Source organism: Epinephelus moara, chromosome 12 (genome assembly GCF_006386435.1).
Source record: "Epinephelus moara isolate mb chromosome 12, YSFRI_EMoa_1.0, whole genome shotgun sequence".
Classification (NCBI taxonomy): Eukaryota; Metazoa; Chordata; class Actinopteri; order Perciformes; family Serranidae; genus Epinephelus; species Epinephelus moara.
In genome coordinates, this window is record NC_065517.1 from 35,370,426 (window position 1) to 35,384,119 (window position 13,694).

At 43.7% G+C, this 13,694-nt stretch overlaps 1 protein-coding gene across 1 annotated transcript in view; it reads left to right on the top strand.

Moving 5' to 3' along the window:
• The window catches only part of LOC126398584 (breast cancer metastasis-suppressor 1-like protein-A), a 15,469-nt gene extending 2,270 nt beyond the window's left edge, over window positions 1-13,199 (top strand). Inside the window, exons 3-10 of the mRNA XM_050058042.1 lie at window positions 1,546-1,673; window positions 4,018-4,097; window positions 4,223-4,319; window positions 6,986-7,075; window positions 7,209-7,273; window positions 7,358-7,397; window positions 7,597-7,726; window positions 9,563-13,199. Coding sequence (XP_049913999.1) covers window positions 1,546-1,673; window positions 4,018-4,097; window positions 4,223-4,319; window positions 6,986-7,075; window positions 7,209-7,273; window positions 7,358-7,397; window positions 7,597-7,726; window positions 9,563-9,680 — 748 coding nt within the window. The 3' untranslated portion in view covers window positions 9,681-13,199. The remainder of the gene's footprint in view (window positions 1-1,545; window positions 1,674-4,017; window positions 4,098-4,222; window positions 4,320-6,985; window positions 7,076-7,208; window positions 7,274-7,357; window positions 7,398-7,596; window positions 7,727-9,562) is intronic.
• The last annotated feature ends 495 nt before the right edge of the window (window positions 13,200-13,694 follow it).

A 13,694-nucleotide genomic window follows, 5' to 3' on the forward strand; every position in this document is an offset into this window, starting at 1 on the left:
TTTAAGCTTTTCATCGAGCTTCTCAACAATAAAATGATGAATATATCCCTCCAATGCGTAGTTTAGGCCCTTTTGGTTACTTCTCAATGACATCTGATCGTTATGTCCCCAAAAATCATCAATTGCCTCCTGTGAAATGCCGTGTACTGTGACACCTTCCATAGCGCCGGTCACTGAATGTTGATAGTTTGTCCGAGTGAGTGGAGGGGGGCGTGGCTTAGCCATAGGTCAATTGACTGTATCAGTATGTTGTGCACACCCATTTTCTAATAATGAGGCAAACTGTAGCTAAAAAAATGGAATTTAAGTAAATTTAATTTAAAAAAACTATCATGAGGAACCTATTTGTCGCCGTTTGAGTGTAGGGAGGGATGATAACAATCAAAAGGAGAAAGCTGTGAGTGGGACAATGGAGTGCTTTATTGTACGGAACAAGTTACAGCAAAGCACCAGAGAAGACGACCTACCGCTGAAAGATAAGAGAAACAACATTGTCAGTAGACAGTAAAATTAAAGCTACCTGCCTTATTTTTTATTGTTTTTATTGTCTGATGTTGTGATGAGAGTGATAACACACATTATAAAAGCTACCAGGCACAGATATAAATACAGGAAGAAGTCGGCAGTTTGGAGAAGCAGGCTGGAGTCCAACATGGAGGCTAAGTAATACACTGCTGTGAAGGGGTCAGTAACAAAACATTTTTAGCCACCTAAAAAAAACAGTATCAGTTTAAGTGTCCACTATGTTGAGAGCATTTTCACTGCTTTACCTTATTGTCAGACAGTGATTTCCAACAGGACAATGAAGCCGTTATGTGGCACTCATCAAAGCCAGACTCCATTGAGAAAAACAGTAATTTTAACATCACTGAACACAGGAGCTGCTGGTCTGCTGCTGCCTCCATTGGTTACTTTACTTGTGTCATTGTATGACTTTGGTGTTTAAAAGGGTTAGTTTATATTCACCAAAGTCACACAATAACACAAACAAACTATCGATGGAGGCAGCAGTAGAGCAGCAGCTCCTGTGTTCAGTGAGCTAAAATGACTGCTTTTGTCAATGGAGTCTGGCTTTGAGAAAAGCATGTAGGTAACTGCAGAAAGGTAAAGCTATACAAGTCCTCATAATATAGTGTACACTTAAATTAATATTGATTGTATTTAAGTGGCTACAATATGTTTTGCTGCTTCTCTAAACTGGGGATGAGTCAACATGTTTGTATTACACTGACTATAGATAAGTACCTTTTGCAACCCCTCCTCAAAAAATCCGAACCATCCCTTTCAGTAAACAGCCTCCTGCTGTAGATGTGCCACAGCATCCTGCTCAGAGATTCATCGTTTCTCTGTACTGCACACCAGTATGAGTTGGGAAACCATTTTTTTCCACAGTTCTCTTTTATTCTGCTTTTCTTCACAACCTACTCTTTCTAAAGACCCCTTGAGTTTTATTCACATTTCATTTTTATTACCACTGTTTTAACTTAACCGCCAGTTTAAGTTCATGAACTGATTTGCTTCTTCTCCTTTTTCATTGCCCCTCAGGTTGTATAAGGAGCGCCTGAGCCAGGTGGACATCAAGCTGCAGGAGGTCATGGCTGGCTGCGCCCAGGAGTACCTGGAGCCTTTAGCCAACCTGCAGGAGAACATGCAGATCAGGACCAAAGTTGCTGGTGGGTCAGTGTGTGATATCACAGCACAGCGTCTGTTTTTAAACGTGCCTGTTGTGAACGGACTGACTGCTTTGACTCCTGTGTGGCTGCTTGCAGCTTTCTCAAGAACTGTACATGCAAACAACTCCACATTAAACACTGAGAAATACACCTGCCAAAGTCGTCTTGTAGGGCGTAGGGTTCATTCAGTTTTTTTAAGTGACTGTAGCTTCCATGCTGTCTGGACTTTAGTGCGATTCAATCACTTCTCGTTCACTCACTGCAGCAGGCAGCATGAGCAGTAATCTGTGATGTGGGGGCGAGGGGGAAAAGTCAAGGAGTCATGAGAACTCAGATATTCGACAGGCCGACCTGGTACATATTTGACACTAAAAGAGTTGTTTAAAAGGATTCGTTTGTTCATTTTTGTCCATTTCTAACAGTTAAAAATGGTCCCCTCCCTATACCCTACACAAGTCGGGCTTCTATCCAAATGTAGTGCAAATTTTAATTTAAGAAACTCTGCAAAAGAAAATGTATGTGCTTTTCCATCCATCACTGTTGTGTGAATATTGGGAGTTGGTTCATGGAGATAAGCAGCAGGTGGTGCTAATTCTCCAGTCTGGTGCCTGCTGAAGACGAGGGTGCAAGGAGATGACGCAATTAAAGGAGCACCAGTCAAATATCAAACAAGGGAAAACTGTGGATGTTTAATAACAGAGTGCACACTGGACAACGGAAATAGAGTTTTGAACAACTACTGTCAGCTCTGTGCTGTTGGGAGAGTTCTGCTAACAGCCGTGTGTGTATTTATATCGAAGAGACACTGCAGTGGACGATGCAACGACTGTACGTCATCATTTATTTGCTGAATCTGTTTCCATTGCACTTAGTCGCATAATACATTGCCATCTCTCCCAAGCCTCAAAGTTTTGTTGCGATATTTTGAGATTTTTTTTTAAAATTTTGGCCTTGAGTGCAGATTGAAAATAAACATTAAAAGAGTTAGTACACCTACAGTGTGTATTTCTGCCGGTTGCAACACACTGCTAATAAATATTATTCATACATCTCAAGCGCTCGCACTCAACACCACACTTCCCTGGGTCTCCAGCAACATATCGGCCAAGTGTGAAGTCGATGGGTGGGTTTTTGAGAAAATCGAAGGACAGACAGAGCGACAGATCCTTACCAACTCCCGTGGCAGCTCTTTATCTCTGCTTCTGTGGCAGCTCGACTCCTCGCCTCACCATGGATGTATAAAGAGAACTTTGTAGCTGTTGCTGTGTCTTGTGTGTGACAAAGAATGGATGAGGAGAGACTTGTTGTTGAGGTTAGGAAACATCCCGAGCTAAATGACCCACGAACCTGTCGTTATAAAGACAATGGCCAAAAAGATACTGCCTGGCAAGTCACAGCTCTGGAGTTCGGCTCTTTAGCTGAGAAATAAAGTTTTAATCAGTCGGTGTCCACATGTAATTCTAAGCTAATGCAGAGGTGGAGGAAGTACAGATCTTAAAGGGATAGTGCACCCAAAAATGAAAATTCAGCCATTATCTACTCACCCATATGCCGAGGGAGGCTCAGGTGAAGTTTTAGAGTCCTCACATCCCTTGTGGAGATCCCAGGGGAGAGTGGGTAGCAACACAACTCCACCTAATGCAGGCTGACGGCTCCCCAGATTAAAATGTCCAAAAACACATAAGTGAAACCACAAAATATCTCCATACTGCTCGTCCGTAGTGATCCAAGTGTCCTGAAGCCCCGACATAAAAAGTTGTTTGGAAAAAAAGTCATTTGAACTCTGTTTTTAGCCTCATTGTAGCCTGTAGCTCTGACTGCCTCTCTGTGGACCGCGCTCACATGTGTGCGCTTGTACTTGCTTGTTTTTGGATGTTTTAATCTGGGGCGCCGTCAGCCTGCATTAGGTGGAGTTGTGTTGCTACCCACTCTCCCCTTGGATCTCTGCAAGGGATGTGAGGACTCTAAAACTTCACCTGAGCCTCCCTCGGCATATGGGTGAGTAGATAATGGCTGAATTTTCATTTTTGGGTGCACTATCCCTTTAAAGTGAAAATTGTAGTAACTTTGCGTCGTCGTCTGTTGATGAGCAGCAGCGTGATGCACCTGGTGTGTGCTAGAGGCGGCACTTGACGCGCATCATATAACATGTTGCACTGACGCCACAAACTCAACATACTACATGTCAGCCCTGTACTGGAAGAGAAGCTGAACAGAGCACAGGTGTCTTTAATGACATGGAACAAAACGTAATGAGCTTTTTGGGCTATTAAAGGTGTGATTAAAAACAGTTATATAACTTTTACTGCCTCAGATTGATTTGTTGTTTAAATGTTCATCACAGGGATCTACAGGGAGCTGTGTCTGGAGTCAGTGAAGAACAAGTACGAGTGTGAGATCCAGGCCGCCTGCCAACACTGGGAGGTGAGAGGTCAATGAACGAGTCGGGGCCGATGTGACCGTTTGGTTTGTGTTTTCCACCTCAAAACACATTTATTTCTGTTTCTCCATCTGATATATGTTGTCCCTCTTTGTGTCTCTGTCTCCAGAGTGAGAAGCTGCTGCTGTTTGACACTGTACAAAGTGAACTGGAGGAGAAGATCAGGAGACTGGAGGAGGACAGACACAGTATTGACATTACCTCAGGTACCAGCTGGGCGTCACACTCACATCCTGGCCACAGAAGTCAGTTTATATAGTTTCGAATTGATTGTATGTTACAACATACCTAAGATACATTGCACTATTTGTGGTGTTAAAGGAATAGTTCTAGACTTCTTGAAGTGGGGTTGTATGAGGTATCTAACCAAAGTCAGTGAAGTACCTACTGTAGGTAGCGGCTGGCGCACCCTCAGTTTGGAGAAGCAAGTGATGTACTGCTTGGGACGAGGGCAGCAGCAAAACCTATTTTAGACACCTAAAAAAAAAAGTGTCAGCTTAAGTGTACGCTATATTTAGAATAGTTTAACCACTTTACCATGAGACAGTTACTTCCAACGGGGAACTGAGGCAGTTACATCGCTCTCTTCAAAGCCAGACTCCATTAATAATTTAACATCACTGAACACAGGAGCTGCTGGTCCACTGCTGCCTTGATCAAGTAGTTTGTGTTATTGTGGGTTAGTTCAGATTCACGTCACACAGTAACACAAACTAACTGATCGAGGCTAGGCCTGTCACAATAATTATAAATAAAGTTAACTTATCGTAGGATATCTGGACATGATCTTGATCATTCCGCTGACCTCAGTGTTGCTTGTTGTGTTAACATGCGTGCTTGTTAAGAAAGTTACCTACATTTAAGCCAACATGATGCCACGACAAACGGCAGGGTTTTCCAGACCATTTTAAGACTCAGGTGTAGTGAATCTCCCTTTGTTTTTCCTCTTCACCCACACCATCTTACAAAAGTCCAAGGAAAAATAAAGAGAGACAACACAGTGTAGCTCACCAGTGGCCTGCAGCTGCACCTTTGGAGTGGAGGACACACTGTCCTAATGATCGTTAGCTTCCCATCCCCTGGCAGCGAGCCAAGAAGTCAGATCATTGTAGTTTTATCCTAAAACAACTTCATCCTCCACTCTGTAAATCCACCAGCAAACCACTCAGGCGACTGCAGCACACTGGCAGCATTACGGAGGTAAAGCCTAGTTCACATTACACGATTTTGACCGTGATTTTGACGTCGCAGAGGATCTTGAGAGCCACCATGGGTCGGAGGTGAATCGGCAGATAGTCTGCCACGACGAGTCCTCATGTGTGAACAAGCCTACGAGCAAGTCGTCTGTGACTGGGACTGGATATCTGGCATGCTAGAAAAGTGGAGAAGTGTGACACGACTGACAAAGAACATCAGCCAATGAGAGGCGGGATACGTCCCACGTCAGCACGCAGGAGGACGGCAAAAATGTCAGGAGGACAAGCCGCAGGGTTGCCAGGTCCGCTTATTAGCCGCGACTTTGGGCTTGTTTTTTTGTAAAGTCGCTTACAAATATTGGTAGTCGTAGGTTGTGTTTTTTTTGGGCTTGTTTCTAAAGTGGAGTTGCTTATTTGGGCTTGCTCTCTAAACGTTGCCTTTCTCTATATATATCCGTCGCTTCTTTTGGGCTTGTTTCCATAGCCCTGGTTGCTTGTGTCTCTCCCAAGATCTGGCAACACCGACAAGCCGGCAAGCAACAACAACAATGGCGGCGTCCACAGGATCACGGGGAGCGCGTTGTGTTTGGACCCAGGCCCTGGAGGCAGATCTGATTCAACACTGGGAAGAATATCCATGCCTTTACAATTTGTTGTCTCCAAGTTAAAAAACGTAGTTTGGTGACGTCATTGCGTTATCTGGGGCTCTGTCGGCGAGGGCTCGGTGGAGAAATCTTACACAGTTGGCGAGACTCCCGATGACAGAAACACACGTCGCCAGGTATGAACACTCAAAAGATTACGATAGTCTCCGCGACGCAAAATCAGGGTGAAAATCGTGTAATGTGAACTAGGCTTAACCCGAAGCTTCACTAAGTTTGTCTTAGTCACTTGGTTTTGTTTTTGTTGGCCAAATTTAATTTGAGTAATGAGTAATCTTGGACTACTCCTATGAAGGAACTATAATGTTTATAGATATATTTTCTTGTATATATTATTTATTGTATTTAGCCCATATTTAACTTGGTAAGTCCCGTTGAGATCAACGATCTCTTTTACACGGGAGATTAACAGGTGGTGATTATGTTTTCAAAATGTCACTAATATCATTTATCAGAATTATTTCAGGGTCAGTATATCACCCAAAAAAACTATTTATTGTGAAGGGCCAAGTCGAGGCAGCAGCAGACCAGCAGCTCCTGTGTTCAGTAAAGTAGAATTACTGTATTTGTCAAAGGAGTCTGGTGACTGACAAGAGTTTAGACTGAAGCCATTAACAGCTACAGTGCCCTGTTGGACAGGGCTGTTAGCAGCAAGGCAAAGCTGTGAAAATATTCTAAATGTAGCAAACACTTAACACACTTCAATACATTTTGCTGCTGCCCCCGCCCACAGCAGCACATTACTTAGCTTCGGTGCCGGTACTCCTGCCTGCTTCTTCAAACTGATGGTGTGCTGACTGACATCTACTGCAAATATCACACTGACTGTGGATAAGTACCTCAGACAACCCCACATCATAAAATCCAAACTGTCCCTTAAATGAATAAACACTGCAGATTTGATCAAGAATAAAACAGACAAGTTGCACTGATAATCTGTAAATCAGATTGAAATATTAAGGGAATGTCCTCCAGTATTTGTCCTCTCTCTGATCCGTCCCCTTTGTTTTCCAGAGTTGTGGAATGATGGATTACACTCACGGAAAAACAAGAAGAAAGACCCGTTCTGTCCTGTCAAGAAGAAGAAGCCTGTTGTTGTCTCTGATATCCTTTTTCCCTTTGTCCTGTCCTTGTCTCATTCCTCCCATCATTCATCTGCACCTCATCTCGCCACAGCTCTTCAGACAGATGTTTCCTGCCACTTAACTGTATGTTGTTTCCTTAACTGCTCCATCACGGCCTTATATTGTTTACATGCTGCAGGATCTGGATATTCTTGAAGACTGGACTGCGATAAGAAAGGTATTTTAGAGAGGGACAGATTAGTCACTCTGTGAATAAGTTGTGATTTGACCTTTTCCTTGTGTCTGTTTCCTCCCCCCTCAGGCGATGGCTTCACTGGGGCCACACAGGGTGAAGGTGGATGGTAAGAGTTTCTGCTCGTCCTCAGTTACAGTCGATATCTGGCTGAGCACAGCCATCGACCCACAGCTACACAGGAGGGGCTGATTCAATACTTTGAGCTCAAACTACTCAAGTTCATAGTTAAAGGAGACAAATGTTACCTGCTCGTCTGTCCTTGTCCCTGTCCTCTTTCTTTATGTTTTCTGCCTGTCTCCCTCCAGTCCCTGCAGTCAAGCCTGACAGACATCACCATGTGGCGCGCTTCGAGGACGGTCGACTTTTCTATGACAACCAGTGGTACTGCAGGGGACAGGCCATCTGCATCAACAGGAAGGACGAGTACCCGACTAGGTGTGTGTGTGTGTGTGTGTGTGTAATAATGACGGGACGTCATGGGTTTTGTTATAGCACGTGTTATGACACTGAATGATGTGTGTACTCATCTTTAAGTGTTTGGCTGACTCATTGTGAGTGAGACGAATCGGTCACACGGTGGGTTAATTTGTAATGGAAATGATTCTGGATGGATTTAAACAAAGAGAGACGCTGTGGGTATCAGGCCGAGGGATTGTGATTCTGCATTCTGTTCTGTGAGTGTCAGGACAGGACAGGACGCTCAGTGAAAAGAGCATTTATGTTTTCCCAGCACACCACCCTCCCTCAGCAGCTGAGGGTAACACTAACGCAACAAGTAACTGTCACGAAGGAGTTGAGCAAGACCAAACCGGTAAATCAGTTTACCAGAAGGCAAAGCTTTCGATTTACTGGTCCATCTACCTCCCAGCCCTCACCTATGGTCATGAACTTGGGGTAGTGACCGAAAGAATGAGGTTGCGGATACAATGAGTTTCCTCCGTAGGGTTTCTGGGCTCAGCCTTAGAGATAGGGTAAGGAGCATGGTCATCCGGAGGAAGCTCGGAGTAGAGCTGCTGCTCCTTCGTATCGAAAGAGGTCAGTTGAGGTGGTTTGGGCATCTGATCAGGATCCTCCTGGCGCCTCCTGTTAGAGGTGTACCTGGCACGTCCCACTGGTAGGAGGCCCCGGGGCAGACCCAGAACACACACAGGAGGCGCTGGAAAGCGTTGCTGGGGAGAGGCATGTCTGGGGTGCTTTGCTTGGCCTGCTGGCCCTGCGACCCGGCTTTGGATAAGCGGTTGAAAATGGATGGATGGATGGATGGATGGATGGACCAGACCGGTATACTAGATTTTACCACTAGGTGTCGCACTTGACTCAGCAGCCACATTTTCCTTCCTGCAGTGTTTAAATGTTCCCTCGTCTGTTTTTCAGCTCACCTCTTTCGTCGGCTTCAAATCCAAAATGTTGCCGTATTATTTAGTTTTCTTTGAAACCGAAGGTCTTTGTACAGAGTCTCTGTTTTTCCATGTTATTTTTAAATCAAACCTGTGTGAGTCTGATGCGTTTTAATTGTTCAATTTTCTTTTTGCAAAAATTCGCTGTACGAGATAAAATGGAGTCGTCAAGCAGTGAGGATGATTGATTGTTGAATGTGGTCCTCTCACTTCTTGAAAGTAGGGCAAAAAATGACGGACCACCAAGTTGGTGTGTGAACTTGATTTACATGTTTTAGGTCATATTTATTTTATATCTTCAACAGTTTTGGATGAGAAACACAGACTGGTTGTGCAAAGGCCTTAATGCTGCATTAACACCAAATCCAGCGTTCCCTGGTACCAACACTGCTGAAGAAAAATGAGTGTGGTCACCTTCTCAGAATTTTGGCATCAACTTGGTCCCAAATTATCAGTTCTTGTGACACCCGTAAGCCAGAAATGACTGGTGTGCAGAGTCATAAAATAACGGGGCCATAATTCTAGTTTTTAAATGGCGTTTGCATGGTTATCATTGTCTATACATCTAGTCTCCTGGACGCTGGTGTTAATTGGCGACCTGATCAATGATATTCCTGGTATTTATACTCTGTGAACATATTTGTTAAGATTTTTTTACATGTTCTAGTCATGCATCGTCCGTTAATGTTGCACAGCCCTTTAGAAAGTACTGCTTGTTTCTCTGTAGTCTTTGGTCGTCTGTAAAAACTTCCTGATCCTGAATTCTCAGTATCTCCACAACTTCAGATTTTCCATGTTCACTTTCCCCTGTAAAGACATGATGACAACATGACCATGGTGACCTCTGACACTGTTGTATGTTTGCGTCCTGCAGTGCCATCATCACCACCATCAACAACGACGAGGTGTGGTTCAAACGACTGGATGGCACCAAGTCGAAGCTGTACATCTCGCAGCTGCTGAAAGGCAAATACACGATCAAGCACTCATAAAAACACACTTCAACACACACACAAAGACAAAGACCGTCATCTCTGCTGTGTTTCTTTTTGTCTCCTCTCCATTTCTCTCTACAATCCTGCCATATGTACAGTCACACACACCTCACGTCACCTCCTCCGTGTGTAAGCAACAAAAAACAAATATCAGCTGACCCCTCTTGTCTAAGGAGACGATCCTCTCTGTAAATATGTATGTATGTTGATATTACTGACAAGGTCACAAAGTGTCATTTTCTCTGGAACGGAGAGCAATGCAAAGTGCTGCTAAAAAAACAAAACAACAAAGTGCGAGGAACTGGAGCGAACTTTGAACCGCGGAGCTCAGTCGCGTGCCTTTCTGAGACAAGACGATGCCTCGGCTGATGGGATAAAAAAAAAAAAAACCTGAACTCTTAATATCAATGCAGTGAAGCCTTACTCTGTACAGTGTTAGCACCAGGAGGACTGAAGCGGGTCAATGAAGGAGCGAGTGACAAACTCTGATCCAGGTGAGGATGCTGTCAGCAGTATGTTTGATTTGCCTCCCAGGATGCACCGGTTAGACTTGAATTTCATGCTCCATCGAGCCGAATAAATCTGTATTAGGATCCCCAGGGACCCCAGTTTGAGGAAATGTTTCATTTAGTTAGAAAAAAATTGCACAAGTGTCAATATGGAGCTGCAGAGTGATTAATCAATTTTGAGTAAATGATTATATTGTGAACATAATGAGATGAAACTACCCCGGGGGAGTGTTGAAACCCACTCGGGGAGCCTCTCTGCTGAATGATCTCTTGATGCTTTAGTGTGATTTTCACAGCACTGTATTTTAAGTTCAAGCCGAGGCTGCCCCACCCGCACTAAGACAAACATTACAACTGTATTTTGAGGATACAGTAATGGGAGGTGGCCTGTATATAGAGATGACTGTGTGTTTCGTCTTCACTGTGATTCTTCCCTCCGTCTCTGATCATGTTGCCATGTGTCTGATAGTGCCTACAGTTAACGTAGAAGGCAGGACCCAGGCGTAAAGGGGAACTTTGGCATTTTTAAACACAGACCCTATTGTCTCATGCCTTTGTGTCGAAGTGACTAATGAGAACAACAATTTCTGAAACTGGTCCAGTATCGAGTGACAGGGCTGCAGCCGGCAGCGGTGACACAGGCTGCAACATAACCACTCGGGGTATGTGTGCACCGTCAGTGTACGTCCATTTGAAGTGCTTGTTTTTGCCACTGACAGGCTCTGCGGCGCGTCATGAGACACGCTTCAAGTGCCGCCCCATGTACACACTGGGCGCGTCCCACTGCAGCTTGTCAACAAATAACCACATAAAGTTATTACTACTTTTACTGAAAGATCTGCACTTCCTTTACCTCTGCGTTAGCTCAAATCATGTGCCAACAGCTTCTAATTAAACTTAATTTCTCACATGTAGAGCCGATCTCCAGAGCTTTGACTCACCTGGCAATATCTTCTTGGCAGTTGTCTTTACAATGACGGGACTGTAGGTCGTTTAGCTCGGGATATTTCTCAACCTCAACAAGAAGTTTCTCCTTATCCATTCTTCGTCACACACGAGACAGCAGCAGCTACAGAGTTCTTTTCATACATCTGTGGTGAGGTGAGGAGTGGAGCTGCCACAGGAGCTGAAAAAAAGAGCTGCTACGGGAGCTAGAATGTACAAGTGGAGAGCGAGTGCAGAAATAATGCATTTCATTCTGGTGGTGGCGAGGCTGAAAATAGGACAGTGGTGTGAAGTGCCTCAGGGCAGCATGTCCAGGAGTACTTTTTTGATGCATGGTGTTCACTGCTGGTGTGTTTCGGCCTTTGGTCTATTTGCATGTGCTGCTACTTGGCAGCAGTTAATGAGCATTAGCAGTTTGCTTATCCACAAATGCCTGAGACGAAAAATGAAGCCAAAATATCCAGGCTATGGCCACTACCATGTTGTGCTGGTGACGTTATTTGGAGCCAGAGACTGCGCAGGAGCTAACTCTGCCGGTTCCTGCCCATACATCCATCCAACCAGTTGCGAGCAGCGCCATTGTTAGCAAACATCAAAATACCAGTTAAAACCAAACTTATTAGAAAAACAAACACTTGATCAGACATCAGTGTGATAAGAACTACCTAAAACAGAAAAAACATCTTTGGGAAGAATTTATTTGATGTGTTCTTGGAGTTTTTAGTTTGGCCCATGTCCCATAAGCTAACATGGAGGGGTGGAGTTTATGAGGTATACTGCAGCCAGCCACCAGGAGGTGATCGAGATGTTTTGGCTTCGCTTTTTGGGAGCTATCATGTCATCCATCTTTATGTACAGTAATTTTATCATCATAAAACACACTTCATTCAAGGTCGACAGAAGCAAAATAAAACAGAAACTGTCTTGGTTCCTCTTTCAACTGTTTCAACAATCACCAACTCTGTTTTGCTTAAAATTAACCCTTAATTCACCAGTTAGATGTGAAAACATGCTGCCTCTATGCATGCTAAAATCTCATTTTATTTAAATGGAGTCTGGTTGGTGTGGTGATGCCAATGGTGGAGCTGTTTCTGGTTAAACAAAAAGGATCTTACTCTTTAACACAAAGGTCTATCTCTGTAGGGATCCTTTCTATAATGTTGTCAGATACTCAGAATAATAATCTGAGCCTGTCAGTGACACTTATAATTGCCCTGATTGGTAACACCGAAGTCTGTCTCGCTCAATACTGGACCAGTTTCAGAAATGGTTGATCCCATTAGACACAAAAACATGAGAAAATATTTTCCAGGTTGAAAAATACCTTTAAGTTTCTCTTTGCCACAGGTGTGGACAGCATCTTTGTGGTGGTGGCCTCATAACTGCCTCAAATGTGTAGCTCATTGTGCCATTTTTACTTTTTTTTTTTTTTTTATTCAGCCCGTTTTGTGTGCTGTGAATAAAATAGCTGAAAGGATTGTTTATTAAGTCCCGCAGTGTAAATGTTACACCTGAATCAAAAGTATCTCCTGTTCTCTGTCCTTTCTTCTTACCTGTCTGCGTTCCTCCCTCTCAACTGTCACTTTTCTTTCCTTATTCTCCTCGGTTTCCTCCTCCTGTCAGTAAAAAAACGTTCCTCAGTATTGATTTATTTACCGTACAATGAAAAAGCAGGATTGTGTGTGAACAATCCGTCCAATCGAACCTTCTTCATGTGTGTGTATCATAATTGATTGAATGAAGGGGATCTTTGTGTTGTGTTTGCGGTGCTTTATATTTCCAGCGCTGCGTCCATATTTCAAACCTGCCAACAGTATTGTAAAGAGAGATGCCTGCAACATGATATCAAAGTGTCTGTGAAGCCCTGTGTGGCGTCCACTGAGTCCAACTTTTGATAGTTTGCTTTGTTTTTACCTTTTTTATGCATTACAGTTTCTTTTTTTCACATCCGAGGTAAAAAAGAAAAACGTGACATTGTGCCAATGCATGTACAGCTGATTAAAGATTTCCTTTGTATCATTTGAAGAGAGTCAAACCTGCACATAAACAATTCTTTATCGCTTTTACATGTAAGAAAACAGAGCGGAGAGTCTCACATTGAGTGGAGTGGTGTTTCTTTAAAAGGCTTTCTGCCCAAAAAGGAAGTGTCTGTGCATTGCGGTGATTACAGTATCAACATGCACCGCTCAGCTTGAGTCAAGTTAATTTCCCTTTCTTAGACTTAAGAGCTTTGGATAAAAAAATATCGCAGCTTTGCATAGAACTTAAATATCCGATTGGATTTGGCCAAGCGTGCACAAAAAAAGCCCAGATATGATCTTACATAATACTCCAGTGTACAAAGGGAGAAAGTCTCTGACAGTGCTCAACCCAAAGTCACCCCTGAGGTTTGCTGAACCCTGGCTACACTCCTCGAAAAAAAAAAAGTGGCTTATTTGGGAGAAACATGCTGAGCTGGTCCTATTTGATAATGCCTCTTTGGTCTGCTGTGCTGTTCAACCTTTCAGTCACTGCTTTCTGCCAGAGGGACACTCACTAGATTAACTCCTCACACTGG